The following is a 23,939-nucleotide window of genomic DNA, read 5'->3' on the forward strand; positions in this document are numbered from 1 at the left end:
TTTCTGCAGTATTGAGCTCTTGGTACCTGACATAAGCTTTCCTTCTCTGCCTTATCTTACCCTGAATGCTCCTTGACGTCTAGGGGGCTCTAGATTTGGGAGTCCCACCCTTTTACCTTGTGGGAACATATTTGCTCTGAACCCTCATTATCTCCTCCTTGAATGCCTCCCACTGCTCTGACACTGATTTACCTTCACGTAGCTGTTTCCAGTCCACTTTTGCCAAATTATGGGCTCGATGTTACCAGGGCTGCAGGTTCGCGGCGGGGGGGGGGGGGGCTATTGGGCGCGTGGGTAACGCGCCCGGTGAAATTAGTCAGCCACCCGCGCGATCGCAGCCCAATTGGATCCACTTACCTTGTCTTCCGGGTTCCCCACTGCTGATCTGCGCGTCGGGCGGGCTGCGCATGCGCAGTAAGATCTGTCAGCTGGAGGAGCTCTATTTAAAGGGGCAGTCCTCCACTGACAGATGCTGCAACAAATAGAAAAAATTACAGCATGGAGCAGCCCAGGGGGAAGGCTGCTCCCAGTTTAATGATATCTCATTCCAGGTATCAATACATGGGGTGAGGAGGAGGGGGAGGACAGAGATCTTCCCCCCGGCGGGCGGGAGGAAGCGGCCTGCCTCTGCCACCAGGAAGGCCTGGCTCAAGGTGGCAGAGGAGGTCACCTGCGCCACCAACATATCGCCCACCTGCATACAGTGCAGGAGGCGCTCCAATGACCTCAGTAGGTCAGCCAAATTGAGTACACTTACTCATTCCCCTACACTCCATCTGCCACATCACCGCCCCCACCCCACACCTCCTTCTGCACTGCCAACACTACTCTGTCACATCACCCCTCATACCCACTCAAACCTCATCCTCATCTTACCTGCACTTACTCACCTCGCCAGTACTCATCCCGCCACTACCACTCAACCCAATCCTCATACAATCTCATGGCTCTATCTCATACTCACCCTCTCGTGCATCTCTTTCACGGCCAGCCTCACTCAACCTGCCACGACCTGTGCTGCAGCCACAGGGCATGCATCACATATGCGCAGTCGGCAGCGTAAGGCAAACGTGTCGTGAGCATGAAGGGGATGCACAAGGGTGTTTGAGGGTTTGTCATGGTTGTTACTTATATTGAATTTCTGACCAACTCACATTACATATTATATTGGCACCACTACTGCCATGTCTTCGCGAATCTTGTCTGGTTTGTGCAATAATGCCCTTTCCTGAGGATCACTATGAAGACCCACAACTGATGACACCCATTGTGTCACTGCAGAGTGGGTGTAGGTGTATTTGCAAGCTCTTTTGTACAGACGGCTGAGAGACGTCGGCGATGTCCCCGGTGGCACCCTGGAAGGATGCGGAGGAGAAGTTGTTGAGGGCAGTGGTGACTTTGACAGCGACAGGTAAGAAGATGGTGCTTGGGCCAGCCAGGAGCAGCTTGGCATGAAGGAGGCTGCAGATGTCCACGACTACATGTCGAGTGACTCTGAGCCTCCGTGTGCACTGCTGCTCAGAGAGGTCCAGGAAGCTGAGCCTCGGTCTGTGGACCCTGTGGTGAGGGTAGTGCCCTCTGCGACGCATCTCTCTCTGCGGTAGCCCTCCCTCCTGCTGTACAGGTGGATGTGTCACAGCACTCTGTTGTGGAGCTCCACGTGTCAGAGGTGGACGGCGTGGATGGCGAGGCTGGTGAGGCTGTTCGCCCTCCGAGGAGGTCATGACTGCAGCTATGGCGGCCCCCATCTGGAAGATGTACATCTGAGGGGGTCCGCAAGGTAGGTACATGTCTCTGGACCCCGGGGTAAGTGTGCAAGTTGGTGACTTTGATTGTCAGGAGGAGGGTGGTGGAGGCCAAACTTTGTCCCAAGTGACAGAGTGGCCTCCTGCAATGAGTGAGGGTCTCCCCCCCGCACCTGTTAAATGGACCTTTGCAGCTGCCACAGGCTGATGGCTGCAACAGATCCATTTGAACCAGTATGGGAAACAGTCCCAGTTTGCTATAAAATCCCACCCCTCCTCACATAATCCCTTAATCAGGTCAGTTAATGACCTGAACAAGCAAAATAAATACCTTCAAGTGGAACCCCGCTGGCTTTAATTGCCTGCGGGATTCCCACCAGCGGGGGCTGCGCGCACATGCCGGCGCGTCAGTGGGGAACCCGGAAGTGGGCGGGTTGGAGCCGGGCTCCCGACCCGCTCCGGGATTCTCCTATTTTCGGAGCCTCCCCGCCAGGAAAGCACCCTGGTGCTAAAATGGTGCCCCATATGTCAGCTTAGTAAAACTGACCTTTCCCCAATTGAGAACTTTTACTCCTGTTCTATCTTTGCCCTTTTCCATAACTATGCCTCAATTATTGGGTCATACCCAGCACCACAGTGAAGCCCTGGCTGTTCTCATAGAGACAGTTTGGGGTGATTTTAGGAGGCAAATGCAGGTCCGTGGGGGCGGGGAAGTTCCGAAAATCCCGTTCAGGTTTGGAAGCCAGCTCCAACCCGCTGGCTTTCGAGTTTCCCAGGGACCCACCTGTGTGCGCGCTGGTGACCCGAAACCAGAAGTCCCGCCAACAATTAAAGCCAGCAGGATGACAATTAAAGAGCCAAATGTACCTCATCGAGGTACTTAAGGCACTTTACCTGTGACAGAGTAAGTGATTAGAAAGATTTTTAAACTTACCTGGGCGGCTTGCCCATCGCTTCTGATTCACGCCGGGCGAAACCAGGCATGAAGGGCCGGATCAGGGAAAAAAAACTAAAGAAATTAAATAAAAAAAACATGCAATGAAGTGAAAACACTAAATGCCTTTGAAACCTGCTCCGACGTCCGATGTCTCCGGCTCCGCTGTCCCCCTCTTCACCCTCCCAATATCCCCTTGATGTCCCCCCGATCTCACCCTCCTGAAGTCCCCCTGATCTTCCCCTCTCCCCCACGATCTTCTCCTTTCCTCCCCGGTCTTCCACTCTCCTCCCCGGTCTTCCACTCTCCTCCCCTCCTGTCTTCCAGTCTAGCGCCGGATGACGTCTGGCTCTCTCTTTTTCCTGCCCCTCCTTTGTATTGCAGCTCCTGATGGCAGCCAGCCTGTTAATCAGGCTAGCTGCCAGACATGAAACCCGGAGAGGACGTTAATCACTATCAATCAACGTGCGATCGTATTGGAAACGGTAAGTTTGGTTCATGCGGGTTTCCCACACGCCCAATCGTCCTCCCCCCACCCCCGCCACCAACCCGCCTCCCTGCTAATATCGGGGCCAGTTTGTTTCAGAGGGACTCCCAGCAATTTTGATAATAAAGAAAATGGACAGCAAAAAAGATCTAGTTTTCAATTGGTGCGTTAAAAATTTGTCCAACCATCGTCCCTTGCAGCTTCCTTTGGTCCCCACGTGTGTGAACAGGCCAGTTACATATTAACACAGTCATGAGAGGCTCTGCTCCACGATCACGAACAGCCCTGGTTCATGCTAAAACATGCTCCACGATCACGAATAGCCCTGGTTCATGCTCAAACATGCTCCACGATCACGAGCAGCCCTGGTTCATGCTCAAACATACACACACAGGCCTGCTTCATGTTCACATGTGATCGAAACTACAGCACAGAAACAGGCCATTCGGCCCACCTGGTCTATGCCGGCGTTTATGCTCCACATGAGCCTCCTCCCTCCCTACTTCATCTCACCCTATCAGCATGTCCTTCTACTCCTTTCTCCCTCATATGTTTATCTAGCTTCCTCTTAAATGTATCTATGCTATTTGCCTCAACTACTCCTTGTGGTAGCGAGTTCCACATTCTAACCACTCTCTGGGTCAAGAAGATTCTTCTGAATTTCCTATTGGATTTATTAGCGACTATTTTATATTTATGGCCTCTAGTTTTGGATTCCCCAACAAGTGGAAATATTTTCTCTACATCTACCCTATCAAACCCTATCATTATGTTAAAGGCCTCTATCAGGTCACCCCTCAGCCTTCTCTTTTCTAGAGAAAAGAGTCCCAGCCTGTTCAGCCTTTTCTGATAAGGATATCCTCTCAGTTCTGGTATCATCCTTGTGAATCTTTGATGTACCTTCTCCAATGCCTCTATATCTTTTCTATAATATGGAGACCAGAACTGTTCACAGTACTCCAAGTGTGGTCTAACCAAGGTTCTATACAAGTTTAACATAACTTCTCTGCTTTTCAATTCTGTCCCTCTAGAAATGAACCCTAGTGCTTGATTTGCCATTTTTAAGGCCTTATTAACCTGTGTCACTGCTTTTAGTGATTTGTGTATCTGTACCCCATGATCCCTTTGCTCCTCTATCCCATTTAGACTCTTATTATCCAAGCACTATGTGGCCCCCTTATTCTTCCTACCAAAATGCACCATCTCACACTTATCCATATTGAAATTCATTTGCCAATTACACTCCCATTCTGCAAGTTTATAATTGTTCTCTTGCAATTTGACGCATTCTTCCTTTGTATTAACTATACCCCCCAATTTAGTGTCGTCTGCAAATTTTGAAATTGTACTTCCGATTCCTGAATCCAAATCATTAATGGAAATTGTGAACAACAGTGATCCCGGTGGAACACCACTTCCCACCTATTGCCAGTCTGAAAAGCTACCTTTAACCCCTATTCTCTCGATTTCTGTTTTGTAGCCAGCTTGCTATCCATTCTGCTATCTGTCCCCTGACTCCACATGCTCTGACCTTAGCCATGAGTCTACAATGTGGTACCTTATCGAAGATCTTTTGAAAATCCAAATATATTATATCGACTACATTACCCTTATCTACCTTTTCTGTTAGTTCTTCAAAGAATTCAATAAGGTTGGTCAAGCCTGACTTTCCCTTCTGAAATCCGTGCTGACTATTCTTTATTATATTTTTGTTCTCTAGATGTCTTTCTATTATATCTTTGAGTAAAGATTCCATTATCTTTCCTACCACTGATGTTAAGGTAACTAGTCTATAGTTCCCTGGACTTGTTCTACCTCCCTTTTTAAATATAGGAATAACATTAGTTATCCGCCAGTCCTCTGGCACTATTCTCTTTTCTAATGAATTGTTTTATATATATACGTAATTGTGCCTCTGCTATCTCCTCCCTAACTTCTTTTAATATTTGCGGATGCAATCCATCCAGACCAGGGGTTTTATCCTCCCTAAGTTTGATTAGTTTATCAATTATCTCCCCGCTTTCTATCTTAAATGTTTTAATATCTTTTTCATCTCTTCTTCTAATGTCCTGCCCATCTTGTTAGTCTCCCTGGTAAAGTGAGCAGGTAGATTTGTTTTACGTGTGTGTGTGTGTGTGTGCGTGCGTGCATAGTGGGATTTCAAATGCAAGGTTGGGGGCTATCACTGTGACTCGGGCCTACTGCCACCCTTCTCATTGCAGTCAGCAGACCACAGCGGCAGGAGACAGGCAAATGCAGTCTCATTAGGGACGGAGTGACTGAGCACTTGGGCAGGTATCAGCTGATCAGAGAGAGTCAGTATGGATTTGTGAAGGGCAGGTTATGTCTGAGTAATCTAGTTGAATTTTTTGAGGAAATCACTAACTTGGTGAATGGGGGAGTGTCTATGGATGTTGTCTATATGGACTTCCAGAAGTCATATGATAAGGTTCCGCACGAGAGATTATTAGCAAAAATGAATGCGCATGGGCTCCAGCTCACCCATTTAATCTCCTGAGGAAAGATCCTGAAAGGGTCTTTCCCTGCCCCCCTCACAAAATAAAGTAAATGCGGGGAAACACCAAGATAAATTTCTGTGACCGTACCTGATGGGAGGAAGTTCAGTTGAATTGGTATCTGCCAGGCTAAGCTCTACCCCTAGCGATTTCTGAAACCTGTTTGAACAATGTCTAGACAATGTGGCGGAGCAATTAAAAAAGGTTCATGAAACACTGGGTGAATAGCAGGAACAGTGGAATACAAGTCTGTAAGATAACTGGGCACCCCACACTCGGAGTGTTGTGGTCACCATGATACACCGGGATATACAAGCACTGGTGAGGATACAGAGAACAAGAATGATTCCAACAGTAAGGGAGAGGGTGAACTTAGGAGAGATAAAAACATTCAATCTCTGCACCCAGACAGAAGGGGAGACCTCGATGAAGTACATAAAGTATGGCGTGGTTTAGATAAGGTAAATCCTGAATATATCACTCGAAATGTTATCTACTATAACTTTCAAAAGGGAATTGGATTAATGCTTGAAGGGAAAAAAATTACAGGGCTATGGGGAAAAAGCAGGGGAGTGGGACTAATTGGATAGCTCTTTCAAAGAGCCAGCACAGGAACGATGGGCCAAATGGCCTCCTTCAGTGCTGTACCAAACTATGATACTGTGATAAAATGAGCAGGATATAGGAACAGAGGTGATAAATATAAACAAACACCTGGAACTTGTTTACACAAAGGGCGATTAATGTCTGGAATAACGTGCCAGGCAGGGGAGTGGAGGCACAGATTTTAGGGGAGGTTCAACCGCTGTTGGATGCCAGGCTGGGAGAACTAAAGTACCAGAGCAGCAGACTTTAGTAGTCTCATTCATTATATTCATTCAAATGTTGCTCCATTTTGAGATAAGCTACAACTGGACCATTTGCTGAATGTCTGGGAACACTAACCATTAACCAAGCTGAGTAGGATGAGAATGAAACTATATCTGAGGCTGAACAGAAGGTCTGGCAGGAGGCAGCTCACTCAGGACTATTAATTGAGAGCTCTCAATGTCTCACTTGGTAACTGCACTCCCTGGTCCGTTACTGAGCTACACAGAGGCACATGGGAACAACACACCTGCACGTTCCCCTCTAAGTCACACACCATCCCAACTTGGAAATATATCGCCGTTCCTTCATCGTCGCTGGGTCAAAATCCTGGAACTCCCTCCCTAACGGCACTGTGGGAGAACCGTCACCACGTGGACTGCAGCGGTTTAAGAAGGTGGCTCACCACCACCTTCTCAAGGGCAATTAGAGATGGGCAATAAATGCCGGTCTCGCCAGCAACACCCACATCCCATGAACGAATAAAAAAAAAGATTCAATTCACAATCTGTGCTGACTGAGCTGATCCCAGCCAGAGTAGTGGTAGAAGAGCTGGAATTGGCCTCTACACTCCTAATCTGAGAGGCAGGGAAATAATTAGCCACAGCACCACGCCCAATCACTACGCAGGGAATCCTGCTGGGAAGTGTCCATGTGTGGACATGGGCTTCGCTGGGATGCCCTCAATGGTCAATAACCTGCTGGAACAGGGAAATTCATATTTCTGCGTTCCTAGCAGAGTGGTGCAGGTCAGAGAATCAGGCTTCAGTATGGAAAGATTCGTCTACGGTGTCCCATAAATCTCTCCCAGAGCAGGGGCAGCACGGGTTAGATACAGAGTAAAGCTCCCTCTACACTGTCCCATCAAACACTCCCAGGGCAGGTACAGGGTTAGATACAGAGTAGAGCTCCCTCTACACTGTCCCATCAAACACTCCCAGGGCAGGTACAGGGTTAGATACAGAGTAAAGCTCCCTCTACACTGCCCGTCAAACACTCCCAATCGTTTATAAATCATTCCAAACCTACACAATAGCTAACAATTTGTTCTGATCAATCATCTTAATTCCCTTCCTAATCTTGAAAACATCAGTAACCCATCTCAAAGTTTCTTTTCCAAAGCTCAAAATCTCCAGCCTTTTCACATAACCAGTTACTGGTTTACATTGACTCATTGAACAAAATAAAAGCCAGTAACATCATTTGGAAGGGGATTGGTTAAATATTTGAAATTGAAGAATATAAGGGATATAGGAAAAAGACAGTGAAATGGTATTAGGGAAGAGAGTGCCAATTGGAAAGCTAGCACCAGCACCGGTACTGGAGTGATAGGCCAAATGACACCCACAGCTGTAATTTGAGAGATTCTATGAAATTCAGTTTTTATTACATTAGATTCCAGCAATTTTACTAATGCTTTAGGATCACATTCCACTATTCTGCCTATTTTGCTGTGAAAACAAAGGTCATAGTTATAACTTGGATTCCTAACATTTGGAATGTTCACAGCTGCTCGCCTCTGCACCCTCTCAAGGGCGTCCTGTTGTCAGCACTTCTATATTGAGAAACAGCATCAGCAGTTTTCAACTGAGTGAAGGTGCTGAATCTGCACAAGGATTGATGCTGTCTGCCCCGAAAAACTGGGAGAAATTTTGCAGGCCACGATCTTGAGGTTTGGAGGTGACACTAGATGCTCATGAACAAACACCGTAAAAGCTGCAGCAAAAAGATCTTTAAATATGCTTCTAAAACTGATTGCATTGTCGTGCTGCAACGAAACCCTCTCTCACACTGTGACAGAAAGTTAGAGAATTGAAGCTAGCACCCTGTTAGCTGAGTGGATAAAGAACCACTGACTGGTGTAGCTAGAATCATAGAATGATACAGCACAGAAGGAGGCTATTCGGCCCATCATGCCTGTGTCGGCTCTTTGAAATAGTTATCCAATTAGTCCCACTCCCCTGCTCTTTCTCCACAGCCCCGCAATTTTTTTCTTCTCATGTATATATCCAATTCCCTTTTGAAAGTTACTATTGAATCTGCTTCCACCACCCTTTCAGGCAGCGCATTCCAGATCATAACAACTCACTGAGTTAAAAAAAAATTTCTCCTATCTCCCCTCTGGTTCTTTTGTCAACTATCTTAGATCTAGTTACCGAATTTCCTGCCAGCGGAAACAGTTTCTCCTTATTTAATCTTTTAAAACCCTTCATAATTTTTTAACACATATTAAATCTCCTGTTAACCTTCTTTACTCTAGAATCATAGAATCATACAAAGGTTATAGCACGGAAGGAGGCCATTCGGCCCATCGAGTCCGCACCGACTCTATGCAAGAGCAATCCAGCTAGTCCCACTCCCCGCCTTATTCCCATAGCCCTGCAAATTTTTTTCTTTCAAGTACTTATCCAGTTCCCTTTTGAAGGCCATGATTGAATCTGTCTCCACCATCCCCTCGGGCAGTGCATTCCAGATCCTAACCACTTGCTGTGTAAAAATGTTTTTCCTCATGTCACCTTTGGTTCTTTTGCTAATCACCTTAAATCTATGTCCTCTGGTTCTTGACCCTTCTGCCAATGGGAACAGTTTCTCTCTATCTACTCTGTCTAGACCCTTCATGATTTTGAATACTTCTATCAAATCTCCTCTCAACCTTCTCTGTTCCAAGGAGAACAACCCCAGCTTCTCCAGTCTATCCCTGTAACTAAAGTCCTTCATCCCTGGAATCATTCTAGTAAATCTCTTCTGCAACCTCTCTAAGGCCTTGACATCTTTCCTAAAGTGTGATGCCCAGAACTGGACACAATACTCCAGTTGTGGCCGAACAGTGTTTTATAAAAGGTTCCTCATGACTTCCATACTTTTGTACTCTCCGACTCTATTTATAAAGCCCAGGATCCCGTATGCTTTTCTCACCGCTTTCTCAACCTGCCCTACCACCGTCAATGAATTGTGTACATATACCCCCAGGTCTCTCTATTCTTGTACCCGTTTTACAGTTGTGTCCTCTAGTTTACATTGACTCTCCTCGTTCTTCCTACCGAAATGTATCACTTTCATTTTTCTGTGTTAAATTTCATCTGCCACGTGTCCGCCCATGCCACCAGCCTGTCTATATCCTCTTGAAGTCTATCACTATCCTCCTTACTGTTTACTACTCTTCCAAGTTTTGTGTCATCTGCAAATTTTGAAATTGTGCCCTGTACACACAAGTCCAAGTGATTAATGTATGTCAAGAACCTGGGGAACACCACAGTACACCTCCCTCCAGTCCGAAAAACAACCGTTCACCACTACTCTCTGTTTCCTGTCACTTAGCCAATTCTGTATCCATGTTGCTACTGCCCCCTTTATTCCATTCTTCCTTCCAAAATGCATCATTTCACACTTCTCTGTGTTAAATTTCATCTGCATGTGTCTGCCCATTTCACCAGTCTGTCTACGTCCTCCTGAAGTCTGTTACTATCCTCTGCATTGTTTACTCCATTTCCGAGTTTTGTGTCATCTGCAAACTTTGAAATTATTCCCTGTATACCCAAGTCCAGACCATTAATATATATATATAAGTGGCAAGTAACATTCGCACCAGACAAGTGCCAGGCAATAACCATCTCCAAAAAGAGAGAGTCTAACCACCTCCCCTTGACATTCAGCAGCATTACCATCACCGAATCCCCCACCATCAACATCCTGGGGGTCACCATTGACCAGAAACTTAACTGGACCAGCCATATAAATACTGTGGCTACAAGAGCAGGTCAGAGGCTGGGTATTCTGCGGTGAGTGACTCACCTCCTGACTCCCCAAAGCCTTTCTACCATCTACAAGGCACAAGTCAGGAGTATGATGGAATACTCTCCACTTGCCTGGATGAGTGCAGCTCTAACAACACTCAAGAAGCTCGACACCATCCAGGACAAAGCAGTCTGCTTGATTGGCATCCCATCCACCACCCTAAACATTCACTCCCTTCACCACCGGCGCACTGTGGCTGCAGTGTGTACCATCCACAGGATGCACTGCAGCAACTCGCCAAGGCTTCTTCGACAGCACCTCCCAAACCCGCGACCACTACCACCTAGAAGGACAAGAACAGCAGGCACATGGGAACAACACCACCTGCACGTTCCCCTCCAAGTCACATACCATCCCGACTTGGAAATATATCGCTGTTCCTTCATCGTCGCTGGGTCAAAATCCTGGAACTCCCTACCTAACAGCACTGTGGGAGAACCTTCACCACACGGACTGCAGCGGTTCAAGAAGGCGGCCCACCACCACCTTCTCAAGGGCAATTAGGGATGGGCAATAAAAGCTGGCCTCACCAGCGACGCCCACATCCCATGAACGAATAAAAAAAATATAAATAAAAAGAGCAGTTGTCCTAATATTGATCACTCGGGGACTTCCCTCCTGTCTGTAAAACAACCGTTCACCACTACTTTCTGCTTTCTGTCTCTGAGCCAATTTTGTATCCATGCTGCCACTGTCCCTTTAATCCCTTGGGCTACAATTTTGCTCACAAGTCTATTATGTGACACTTTATCAAACGCCTTTTGAAAGGCCATATACACATTAACTGTACTACCCTCATCAACCCTGTCCATCAAAGAACTCAATCAAGCTTGTCAGACACGATTTGCCTTTAACAAATCTGTGCTGGCTTTCATTTATTAATTCCATGCATTTCCAAATGATAATTAATTTTTTCCCGGATTATGGTCCCTAAGAGTTCCTTCACCACCGACGTTAGGCTGACTGGCTTGTAGTTACCGGGTTTATCTCTCTCCCCTTTTTTGAACAGGGGTGTAACATTTACAATCTTCCAGTCCTCTGGCACCACCCCCATATCCAAGGAGGATTGAATGATTGTGGCCAGAGCCTCCGCAATTTCCACCCTTACTTCCCTCAGCAACCTAGGATGCATCCCATCTGGACTGAGTGACTTTTCTACTTTGAGCACTGCCGACCTTTTAAGTATTGTAATATCTTAGTAGGTACAGCACAGGAGGAGGCCATTTGGCCCATCGTACTTATGCCAGCTGTTTGAAAGAGCTTTCCAATTAGTCCCCTGCTCTTTCCCTATAGTCCTTTACATTTTTTCCCTTCAAGTATTTACCCAATTCAGAAATTCTGGCAGCAGTGAAGTAGTTCCACTTAATCTATGTTTATCCTATCCAATTTCTCTATCCCCAACTCCTTTACTGTGACATTGGCAGTATCCTCTTTTGTGAAGACAGCTGCAAAGTACTCATTTAGTACCTCAGCTATGCCCTCTGCCTCCACAAGAAAATTTCCTTTTTGGTCCCTAATCGGCCTCACCCTTCCATTGACCATCCTTTTACACTTCATGTTTATAAAAGACTTTAGTGTTCCCTTTTATGTTATCCGCCAATCCTTTCTCATACACTCTCTTTACCCCTCCTATTTCCTTTTTCAGTTCTCCTCAGCACTTTCGGTATTCAGCTTCTCATGTTGGGACAGTGCAGAGACAAATAAGAGGGAGCTTTACTCTGTATCTAACCCATGCTGTACCTGCCTGGGGAGTGTTTGATGGGACAGTGTAGAGGGAGTTTTACACTGTATCTAACCTGTGCTGCACCTGCCCGGGGATTGTTTGATGGGACAATGTAGAGGGAGTTTTACAGTACAGAAATAGGCCATTTGGCCCAATAGGTCTATGCTAGTGTTTATGCTCCACACGAGCCTCCTCCTGCCTTACTTCATCTCACCCTATCAGCATATCCTTCTATTCCTTTCTCCCTCATGCATATCTAGCTTCCCCTCAAATGTATCTACGCTATTCGCCTCAACTACTCCATGTGGTAGCACGTTTCACATTCTAACATTCTGAGTAAAGAAGTTTCTCCTGAACTCCTTATTGGATTTATTAATGACTATCTTATATTTATGGCCCCTAGTTTAGGTCTCCCCACAAGTGGAAACATCTTCTCCAAATCTACCCAATTGAACCCCTTCATAATTTTAAATACCTCTATCAGGTCATCACTCAGCCTTCTCTTTTCCAAGTCTGTTCAGTCTTTCCTGATCGTTATCACCTCTCAGTTCTGGTATCATCCTTGTAAATCTTTTGTGCACTTTCTCCAATGCCTCTATATCCTTTTTGTAATATGAACCAGAACTGAGCACAATACTCCAAGCGTAGTCTAACCAAGATTCTATACAAGTTTAACATAACTTTGCTCCTTTTGAATTATATTCCTCTAGAAACGAATCCCAGTGCTGTTTGCATTTTTTATAGCCTTGTTAATCTGTGTCACTACTTTTAATGATTTGTGTACGTGTACCCCCAGATCCCTCTGTTCCTCTACCCCATTTAGACTCTTATTTTCCAAGGAGTAGGTGGCCTCATTATTCCTCCTACCAAAATGCACCACCTCGCACTCCGATTACTCTGTACAGAACTCATGCTATATGTGCTCTGGGAGTGTTTGATGGGGCAATGTAGAGGGAGCTTTACTCTGAATCTAACCCGTGCAGTACCAGCCCTGGGAGTGTTTGATGGGGCAATGTAGCGGAAGCTTTACTCTGTATCTAACCCTTGCTGTACCTGTCCTGGGGTGTTCAATGGGACAGTGTAAAGGGAGTTTTACTCTGTATCTAACCCGTGCTGTACCTGCCCCTGGGAGTGTTTGATGGGACAGTGTAGAGGGAGCTTTCTCTGTATCTAACCCGTGCTGTACCTGTCCTGGGAGCGTTTGATGGGACAATGTAGAGGAAGCGTTTCTCTGCACCTCGCCAGTACTATATGAGCTGAAAATACTGATGAGTCAGAAAATTAGAATAGAATCATAGAACGGTTACGGCATGGAAGGACGCCATTTGGCCTGTCGAGTCCGTGCCGGCTCGCTGCAAGAGCAATCCAGCTAGTCCCACTCCCTTGCCCTATCCCCATAGCCTTGCAAATTTTTTCCCTTCAAGTACTTATCCAATTCCCTTTTGAAAGTCAACATTTAATCTGCCTCCACCACCCCCTCGGGCAGTGCATTCCAGATCACAACCATTTGCTGTTTAAAAAAGTTTTTTCTCATGTTGCCTTTGGTTCTTTTGCCAATCACCTTAAATCTATGTCCTAGAACCATAGAAAAGATACAGCACAGAAGGAGGCCATTCGGCCCATCGTGTCCTCTGATTCTTGATCCCTCAAGTCACCGAAAGCTTTTTACCATGAAACCCATTTTCATCCCATTTCTTCTTTCCTTGTGAGGCCATACAACCTGTGGCTCATAGGCTGGGTGACCTACTCTCAGGCTTCCATCAATGCCAGCTAGCAGGAGATGTGGAGTCGCAGTCTGGCAATGACTCTCAGTCCGAGACTGCCTCCTGTATGTGCACTAGTGCTTGCTTTCCCCACAGCAGCTCACTACAGCAGAGATCAGCCACTTAGGGGCAGGGGTTTCAAACCTCAATCGTCTGCTCCACCATTGTTTTGCTCTTTCTTTCCTTCCTAAGAAGTGCTGATTCTTTTCTACGGTCACAAAGCTGCCAGCCAGCCTCCAATGCCTCACTGAAGTGACCATTCTTCAGGCGTGAGCCCAGACAGGCAGCAAGTTAGTCGAGTGTGGAGCCTAATACTGTCCTCACCTAATATCCACACACATGCACTTTCCAGAAATCACTGGCTGATTTTGCCCTTACCTATCCCCGGGGCACCTGAGCCAATTGTGGTGGCCCTAATGCCACCCTGGCTCAGATCTGCGGGCATGGCTCACTTACATGCTGGGTTTATGAGGGAGGCTGCGTTACTGCAGCGTTAAGTGGGAGCAGTGCCATTATGCTGCCAACTGTACAGATATGATGTAATTCATCAGACGTGAGCCACTGCAGCTACTTCACAAATACATTTTAAAACACTTCATGTGCAGCATCCATTGTAAAACTTAATAGATAGGAATTCTACAAACTGAGAATAGTATTTCAGTCACAAACTATCTACAGACAACAATTAATTTAATGTATCACTCAAAGTGGCTTTAAAACATATTGGCTTATTTTCCATTTTTATTTTATTAATATCAGACCTGGACTCTCATAAGATCACTAGTTCATGCCTTACCGTACATCTTACAGCAGACTATACCATCTCTCTCTCAATCCCAGTCAGGATTCTGAAGAATTTAATCTCTCCAAGAAATGATACAGATGACCTTAGCCTCTTATGTGACGCCAGCAGTGGTCCTGACGAATGCTGAATGACAGACACACACAAACCTTTCATTCACTACAGCCAGTGAGGGATGAATGAAGGAGGAATCATTGATTCAGTGGTGTTCCTTTTTCTCTCTGGGGACGAGTGTATTAAGTCTCTCAGTCCTTGACACAATGCTTCGGCACTGCGTGCATTACATCAGCATCAGCAGCTTCTCCCTGGCAGACACACAGCTTATTGGGGCGGGGGGGGGAGGGGGCTGGATTCTCAGTGCAGTTAAAAACGTACTTCACAGAGGGAAAGAACACAGAGGAGACTGTCATTAATCAAACCCTGACAATAATTTACTCAAAGGCTAGTTGCTTGCTAACCGTTAATACTACGGTATTGTCTCCTTTTTTATCCACAAAATATCATCCACCTTTTATCGAAAGTCCACTTTGAACGTCTTGCGTGTGTCTTTGGCTGCTAGTTACAGTAAATGACAGCTCCCTCCACCGCCACAATTTTACTGTGTAATGTGGAGACAGGCACAGAACTGGATACAGTTAGGAGGCTACCGTGAAGAGGACAGAGCCTGCAAAATACTTGTCATTTTTAGATACTTACCATTTCCAACATGGTGGTCAGCAATTCCACAGCAGTCCATTAGGAATGCTCCTGTGTTCACCCGCTGGCATTCCAGTAAATCTGAGTGTTGGGTTTCACTTGGCAAAGAAGAAAGCACTTTAAAGGGGGATGAAGAGATGAGAAAACAGCACTGATCTCTCCCTCTGCCTGCAATGCTGCTCTTATACTGTCAGTTAGAAGGAGATTTCCGGATTCAACAGAAAACAGGGAGCACAGCTTTATATTCCCAGCCTTCTCCCTCCGCCTTCTTCTTTCTCTCTTCAAGGGCGTTGTGATACCAGTGACACACTTAGACCCATTTCCAGTCTATTCACACTCACATACACACAAATTACAGGCTTCAGTGCACAGCTTGGGATGTAAAACACATCAGTCTCGCACTGACAATAACACTTATCAGGAACAGCAGTACTAACTTTTTAAAATTTTACTTTTACCTCAGGTGCTGTGTAGCATATAGACAGACCTGATTCAGATGAAGAATATAAACACTGCATAGCACGACATGTACACAGTAAAACACAATGTTCACTGTGACAGCACTTCATACCCAACCTACAACACTACAGTGAGAAACATTTATCTATGAAATTCATTGAATGTCAGCCAATACTTAGATTCCAATGTCCCAGAATGGGTATTCTTTCCTGCAGCACTTCCTGGGAAGTCCACCAATGGGAAAAATTGATGATGTCCATGGATGGTATGTCAAAGGCTTCACCATTTCATCTTCTTGATGAACCAGAACACAAACTCCCCACTGTATCCTCATTCTGATAACCAGCTCACACACACACACATATAATCATAAAGCACAGGAGGCTATTTGGCCCATCGTGCCTGTGCCAGCTCTTTGAAAAGAACTATCCAATTAGTCCCACTCTCCTGTACTTTCCCCATAGCCCTGTAATTTTTTCTTTTCAAGTATTTATCCAATTCCCCTTTGAAAGTTAGTACCGAATCTGCTTCCAACACCCTTTCAGTTAGTACATTCCAGATCATCACAATGCATTGCGTTAAAAAAAATTCTCCTCATCTCCCCCCTGGTTCTTTTGCTAATTATCTTAAATCTGTATCCTCTGGTTACTGACCCTACTGCCAGTGGAAACAGTTTCTCCCTATCTACTCAAACCCCTCAAAATTTGAACCCCTCTATTAAATCTCCCCTTAACCTTCTCTGCTCTAAGGAGAACAACCCCAGCTTCTCCAGTCTCTCCGCAGAACTGAAGTCCCTCATCCATGGTATCATTCTAGTAAGTCTCCTCTGTACCCTCTCCAAGGCCTTGACATCCTTCCTAAAGTGCGGTGCCCAGAATTGGACACCATACTCCAGCTGAGGCCTAACCAGTGATTTATATAAGTTTAGCATAACTTCCTTGCTTTTGTACTCTATGGGGGTCATTTTAACTTAACTCACTGGGAAATCCACGGGATCAGGTGGAATGCTGGTTTTATACCCTGCTCCAATATTACTTTCCATTGGCTTCAACTAATGTCCTTCATGAAAGGGGAACCTACCAAGCCCTACCCAGTCTGGCCCACACGTGATTCTAGTTCCACAATGTGATTGGCTCCTTTGCGTCATCCAGGTAACTAGGAATGGGCACTATATGTGGTCTTGCCAGCATCACCCACATCCTGAGAACAAATAAAAAATTGGTGGTAACTCAGTTCTGAGGAGGGTTGGAAGTGGCATACTCCAGGGGTCAGTGCTGGGTCACTTTTTGTTATCTGTATTTATAAAGACTTGGGTATAGGGAACACAATCTCAAAATTTGCTGACAGCATAAAAGTAGGACGTTTGGCAAACAATGAGGTGGAGGGTGAAAGACTTCAGGAAGACACTGACAGTAGAATGGACAGACAGATGGGAGTTAGTTTTATGTGGAGAAATGTGAGGTAATATATAAAAAAACAAGGAATGGGACTGTACACCCAATGGAAAGATACTGATGGATGTAGATGAACAGGGACACCTGGGAGTTGAAATACAGAATTCCCTGACAGTGCGGGTAAATAAAGCCGCAGAGAAGGCCAAGAGCATTTTGGGTTATATAAATAGGGGAATAGAGTGCAAGAGTAAAGAAGTGATGATTAACTTGTACAAAATATCGCCTAGACTACAGTTAAGAGTGATGTGTGTCGTTTCGAATGTCCTCAAAGCCAAGGGGGTGGTGTAGCCACAACGCCTGCCTGAACCAGGAGGCCCGAGGCCAGCTCAAACTTGGGCCCCAGACCTCATCTAGATAATTTGGGAGAGCTGCTGGAGTCCAGCACATTTCACCAGACTGCTCGCCCTTCTGCAAGAACAGATTTCGGACCGTCTGCCTCAGCCACAGTGGTCCTCAGGTCAGTGGGGGTGGGTGGTGGTGGTGGTGGGGGAGGACAGTGGACGGGGTCAAGCACGGGCCAGCAGTGGTCCTCAGGAATGCTGTAGAGCTAGGTGGAGGACTCCTACTCCTCTTGGTGCCACATGGTGGAGAAGCTTTGGGGAAATTATAATGGGGAACAAAGAAATAGCAGAATAATTAAACACATACTTTGGTTCTGTCTTCACAAAGGAGGACTCAAATAACCTCCCGGAAATGTTAGGGAACCAAGGGTCTAGTGAGGGGGAGGAACTGAAGGAAATCAGTATTAGTAAAAAAGTAGTGCTAGGGAAATTAATGGGGCTAAAGGCTGACAAATCCCCAGGGCCTGATAATCGACATCCAAGAGTACTAATGGAAGTGGCCCTGGAAATAGTGGATGCATTGGTGATCATCTTCCAAAATTCTCTTGACTCTGGAACAGTTCCTACAGATTGGAGGGTGGCAAATGTAACCCCACTATTTAAAAAAGGAGGGAGAGAAAAAAACAGGGAATTCCAGACCAGTTAGCCTAACATCAGTAGTGGGGAAAATGCGAGAGTCTTGAGTCTTTTATAAAGGATGTGATAACAGAACACTTGGAAGGCATTAACGGGATTGGACAAAGTCAGCATGGGTTTATGAAAGGGAAATCATGCTTAACAAATCTACAGGAGTTTTTTGAGGATGTAACTAGTAGAATAGATAGGGGAGAACCAGTGGATGTGGTGTATTTGGGTTTTCAGAAGGCTTTTGATAAGGTCCCACACAAGAGGTTAGTGTGCAAAATTAAAGCACATGGGATTGGGGGGAATATACTGGCATGGATTGAGAATTGGTTGACAGACAGGAAACAGAGAGTAGGAATAAACAGGTCTTTTTCTGGGTGGCAGGCAGTGACTAGTGGGGTACCGCAGGGATCAGTGCTTGGGCCCCAGCTATTCACAATATATATCAACGATTTGGATGAGGGAATGGAATGTAATGTTTCCAAGTTTGCAGACGACACAAAGCTGGGGTGGAATGTGAGCTGTGAGGAGGATGCAAAGAGGCTCCAATGTGATTTAGACAAGTTGGGTGAGTGGGCAAGAACATGGCAGATGCAGTGTAACATGGATAAATGTGAGGTTATCCACTTTGGTTGTAAAAACAGAAAGACAGATTATTATCTGAATGGTGATTGATTGGAAAAAGGGGAGGTGCAACGAGACCTGGGTGTCCTTGTACACCAGTCGCTGAAAGCGAGCACTCAGGTGCAGCAAGCAGTTAGGAAGGCGAATGGTATGTTTGCCTTCATTGCAAGAGGGTTTGAGTACAGGAGCAGGGATGTCTTACTGTAGTTATACAGGGCCTTGGTGAGACCACATCTGGAGTATTGTGTGCAGTTTTGGTCTCCTTATCTGAGGAAGGATGTCCTTGCCATGGAGGGAGTGCAATGAAGGTTTACCAGACTGATTCCTGAGATGGCAGGACTGACGTAAGAGGAGAGATTGGGTCGACTAGGCCTATATTCACTCGAGTTTAGAAGAATGAGAGGTGATCTCATCGAAACATATAAAATTCTAACAGGACTAGACAGACTAGATGCAAGGAGGATGTTCCCGATGGCTGGGGAGTCCAGAACCAGGGGTCACAGTCTCAGGATACGGGGTATGCCATTTAGAACCGAGATGAGGAGAAATTTCTTCACTCAGAGGGTGGTGAACCTGTGGAATTCTCTACCACAGAAGGCAGTGGAGGCCAAGTCATTAGATGTATTCAAGAAGGAGATAGATATATTTCTTAATGCTAAAGGGATCAAGGGATATGGGTAAAAAGCGGGAACAGGGTACTGAGTCAAACGATCAGCCATGATCATTTTGAATGGCGGAGCAGGCCCGAAGGGTTGAATGGCCTTCTCTTGCTCCTATTTTCTATGTTTCTATGAGTCAGGAGGTGAGTCACTTTCTGCAGAATACCCAGCCTCTGACCTGTTTTAGTAGCCACGACATTATTGTGGCTGATCCAGTTGAGTTTCTGGTCATTGGTGACCCCCAGGTTGTTGATGGTGGGGGACTCAGCGATGGTAATACCAGTGAATATCATGGGGAGGTGCTTAGACTCTTGTTGGAGATGGTCATTGTCTGGCACTTGTGTGATGCAAATGTTACTTGCCACTTGTCAGCCCAAGCCTGGATGTTGTCCAGGTCTTGCTGCACGTGGGTATGGAGTATTCATTATCTGAGGAATTGTGAATGCGCAGTGTTCAGTCCCAATCATCAGTGAACAGTCACACTTCTGACCTTATGACAGAAGGAAAGTGAAGCAGCTGAAGATAGCTGGGCCTAGGATATCCCCCAAAGAAACTCCTGCAGTGATGTTCTGGGGCTGGGATGATTAGCCTCCGATGGCCACAACCATCTTCCTTTGTGCTAGGTATGACTCCAGCCACTGGAGAGTTTTCCCCCTGATCCCTTTGACTTCAATTTTACTAGGGCTCCTTGGTGCCACACTTGGTCGAATGCTGCCTTGGTTACTCTCATCTCACCTCGCGTGTCCATGTTTGGACCAAGGCTATAAAGGGATCTGGAGCCGAGTCGGTCCTGGCGGAATCCAAACTGAGCATTTGTGAGCAGATTATTGGTAAGTGCTGCTTGATAGCACTATTGCTGACTGTTTCCATCACTTTGCTGATGATTGAGAGTAGACTGATGGGACGGTAATTGGCCGGGTTCGTTTTGTTCTGCTTTTTATGGACCGGACATACATTGGGCAATTTTCCACATTGTCAGGTAAATGCCAGTGTTGTAGCTGTACTGGAACAGCTTGGCTAGAAGTACGGCAACTTCTGCAGCACAGGTCTTCAGCACTACAGCTGGGATATTGTCGGGACCCGTAGCCTTTGCTGTGTCCAGTGCACTCAGCTGTTTCTTGATATCATGTGGAGTGAATGGAATTGGCTGAAGTCTGGGATGTGTGATGGTGGCACCTCAGGAGGAGGCTGAGATGGATCATCCACTCGGCACTTCTGGCTGAAGGTGGTTGCAAACGCTTCAGCCTTATCTCTTGCACTCGCGTGCTGGGCTCCACCATCATTGGGGATGGGAATGTTCATCGAGCCTTCTCATATGAACATACGAATTAAGAGGAATAGGCCATTCGGCCCCACAAGCCTGCTGTGCCATTTGATAAGACCATGGCTGATCTGATTGTGACCTCAACCCTACTTTCCCGTCTACCTACTATAACCTTTGACTCCCTTGTTAAATCAGAAATCTATCATACTCAGCCTTAAAAATATTCAATGACCCTGCCTCCACTGCTCTCTGGGGGAGTTCCACAGACTCACGACCCTCTGAGAGAAAAAATTTCTCCTCATCTCCGTCTTAAATGGGAGACCACTTATTTTTAAACTGTGGCCCCTAGTTCTAGTCTCTCCCACAAAGGGAAACATCCTCTCAGCATCTACTCCTTCTAGTCCTGTCAGGATCTTATATATTTCAATAAGATTACCTCTCATTCTTCTAAACTCCAATGTATACAGGCCCAACTTGTCCAACCTTTCCTCATAAGACAACCCCCTTCACTGAAGCACCTCTAAAGCAATTATGTCCTTTCTTAAATAAGGAGACCAAAACTGCACACATTATTCCAGATGTGGTCTCACCAATCTCCTGTACAACCGTAGCAAAACATCTCTACTTTTGTATTTCATTCCCCTTGCAGTAAATGACAACATTCCATTTGCCTTCCTAATCACTTGCTGTACCTGCATACTAAGTTTTTGTGATTCATGTACTAGGACACCCAGATCCCTCCGTACCTCAGAGTTCTGCAATCTCTCTCCATTTAAATATACTGCTTTTCTATTCCTCCTGTCAAAGTGGACAAGTTCACATTTTCCCACATTATACTCCATCTGCCAAATTTTTGCCCACTCACTTAACCTATCTATATCCCTTTGCCGACTACTTATGTCCTCTTCACAACTGGCCTGTAGTTTCCTGCTTTCTCCTCTGTTTGTTGCTTAATTGTCCACCACCATTCGCGACTGGATGCGGCAAGGTTTCAGAGCTTTGATCTGATCCGTTGGTTGCGGGGTTGCTTAGCTCTGTCTATAGCATGCTGTTTCCGCTGTTTAGAATCGCATGTAGTCCTGTGTTGTAGCTTCAAAGGCTGGCACCTCATTTTTTGGTACGCGTGATACTGCTCCTGGCATGCCTTTCTACACTCCTCATTGAATCTGGTTGATGGTGATGGACGAGTGAGGGATATGCCGGGCCATGAGCTTACAGATTTTGATGGAATGCAATTCTGCTGCTGCTGATGGCTCACAGTGCCTCGTTGTTGCCCAGTTTTGAGCTGCTAGATCTGTTCTTAATCTATCTCACTTAGCCTGGTGGTAATGCCACACAATACGATGGAGGGTGTCCTCAGTGTGAAGATGGGACTTGGTCGCCACAAGGAGTGTGAGATGGTCATCATGGGCAGATGCAGCTGTGACAGCTAGATTGGTCTCTCACCAGCTGTCGTAAACCCAGTCTAGCAGCTATGTCCTTCAGGACTCTGCCAGCTCAGTCAGTAGTGGTGCTACCGAGCCACTCTTGGCGATGAACATTGAAGTCCCCCACCCAGAGTACATTCTGTGCCCTTGCTACCCTCAGTGCTTCCTCTAAGTGGTGCTCAACGTGGAGCAGTACTGATCCATCAGCTGAGGTAGGGCGGTAGGTGGTAATCAGCAGGAGGTTTCATTGCCCATGTTTGACTTGAAGCCACGAAACTTCATGTGGTCTGGAGTCAATGTTGAGGACTCCCAGGACCACTTCCTCCCGACTGTATCCCACTGTGCCCACATCTCTGGTGTGTCTGTCCTGCTGATGGGACAGGACATACCCAGGTATGGCGATGGAGGAATTTGATGTTGGCCGATGGATGTGATTCTGTGAGAATGACCATGTCAGGCTGTTGCTTGACTAGTCTGTGGGACAGTTCTCCCAACATTAGCCCCAGTCCCCAGATGTTAGTGAGGATTGTCTGCCAGCAGCTTACCTGTCATCGTGAGGATCCCGGTCCCCCTCCCCTCACAACGATCCTGAAGGGGGGAGGACCGGGACTAACAGTACACTGACTCAGGGAGAGGAAGAACCATCGGCAAAACTGGGGGCGGGAGAGAGAATCGTGAGCGGGCCGCGCTCCCGCCGTTGGGCGCGCTCCCTCTCCGGGCCGCGCTCCCTGTCCTGGCCGTTGGGCGCGCTCCCTCTCCGGGCCGCGCTCCCTGTCCTGGCCGTTGGGCGCGCTCCCTCTCCGGGCCGCGCTCCCTGTCCTGGCCGTTGGGCGCGCTCCCTCTCCGGGCCGCGCTCCCTGTCCTGGCCGTTGGGCGCGCTCCCTCTCCGGGCCGCGCTCCCTGTCCTGGCCGCTGGGCGCGCTCCCTGACCGGGCCGCGCTCCCTGTTCTGACCGTTGGGCGCGCGCCGGCAGCCGTTAAATTTCAAATATTGGAACGCGGCTCGAGGCCGTTGGGCGGTGCCGGGCCCGGGCCCCGCCCCCCCGGACTGCCTATTTCCCACTCAGCCGTTTCATTACATTTTTTATTGGCCTTGCTCCTGCCCCAACGCCTCTCCTCCCCGAACCACCACACGACCCACCCACCCATTCATTCTCCTCCCACAGCCCATGGACACTCTCCCCGCCCACAGGGTCAGGGTTGGTTGGCGGGGACAGTGGGCTGGTGTTCGATGGCGGGGCTCTGGGCCGGGTTCAGTGAGTGCCCAGGCACTGGGACAAGGTGGGCGGGGTTCTGAGTGCACTGGCACTGGCACTGGATCCAGTGCTGGCGCCGCTCTGAACGACCCACGCTGTCCACGTGTTTATAATCTCGCGAGAAGCCACTCGCCGCCTGACGGGGTTTGGGTTGGATCGCGAGATGGGAGCTGGTTATGGCGGCGAGCGGGTGAGAGACGGAGAGAGAGAGTGAGTGCTGTGGCCGGCGGTGTGAGGAGCTGGAGTTCGGGCTGGGGATAAGGACAGGCTGAGCGCGGCGCCTGGCTCTCGGGGCCGCCTGTGCTGTTCCGTGTGAGGCGGGGCCGGGCGGTGGCCGCGCCGTTAGTGCGGGAAGCGGCGGTCTGTTACCATGGAAACCAACGTGCGCAAAGAGAACAAGAAGACGCTGCGGGTGAAGGTGATCAGCCTGGGGAGCGCCGAGGTGGGCAAGGTAAGGGTCCCGGGGAGGGGAGGGGGCAAGGTAAGGGTCCCGGGGAGGGGAGA

At 47.2% G+C, this 23,939-nt stretch overlaps 2 protein-coding genes across 4 annotated transcripts in view; one reads left to right on the forward strand and one right to left on the reverse strand.

Moving 5' to 3' along the window:
• Positions 1-15,509, reverse strand: part of LOC137324322 (protein EFR3 homolog B-like) — a 100,586-nt gene extending 85,077 nt beyond the window's left edge. The window contains exon 1 of the mRNA XM_067988470.1: positions 15,329-15,509. Coding sequence (XP_067844571.1) covers positions 15,329-15,368 — 40 coding nt within the window. The 5' untranslated portion in view covers positions 15,369-15,509. The remainder of the gene's footprint in view (positions 1-15,328) is intronic.
• Positions 15,510-23,438: 7,929 nt separating this feature from the next.
• dnajc27 (DnaJ (Hsp40) homolog, subfamily C, member 27) overlaps positions 23,439-23,939 on the forward strand; it is a 41,908-nt gene continuing 41,407 nt past the window's right edge. Inside the window, exon 1 of one of the 3 annotated variants that reach the window (XM_067988472.1) lies at positions 23,439-23,877. In XM_067988472.1, the coding sequence (XP_067844573.1) occupies positions 23,806-23,877 (72 nt within the window). In that variant the 5' untranslated portion in view covers positions 23,439-23,805. Of the gene's footprint in view, positions 23,887-23,939 lie in introns of all 3 variants that reach the window. The other 2 variants (XM_067988471.1, XM_067988473.1) reach the window with 2 other exon arrangements.

This window comes from Heptranchias perlo, chromosome 8, assembly GCF_035084215.1.
Source record: "Heptranchias perlo isolate sHepPer1 chromosome 8, sHepPer1.hap1, whole genome shotgun sequence".
Classification (NCBI taxonomy): Eukaryota; Metazoa; Chordata; class Chondrichthyes; order Hexanchiformes; family Hexanchidae; genus Heptranchias; species Heptranchias perlo.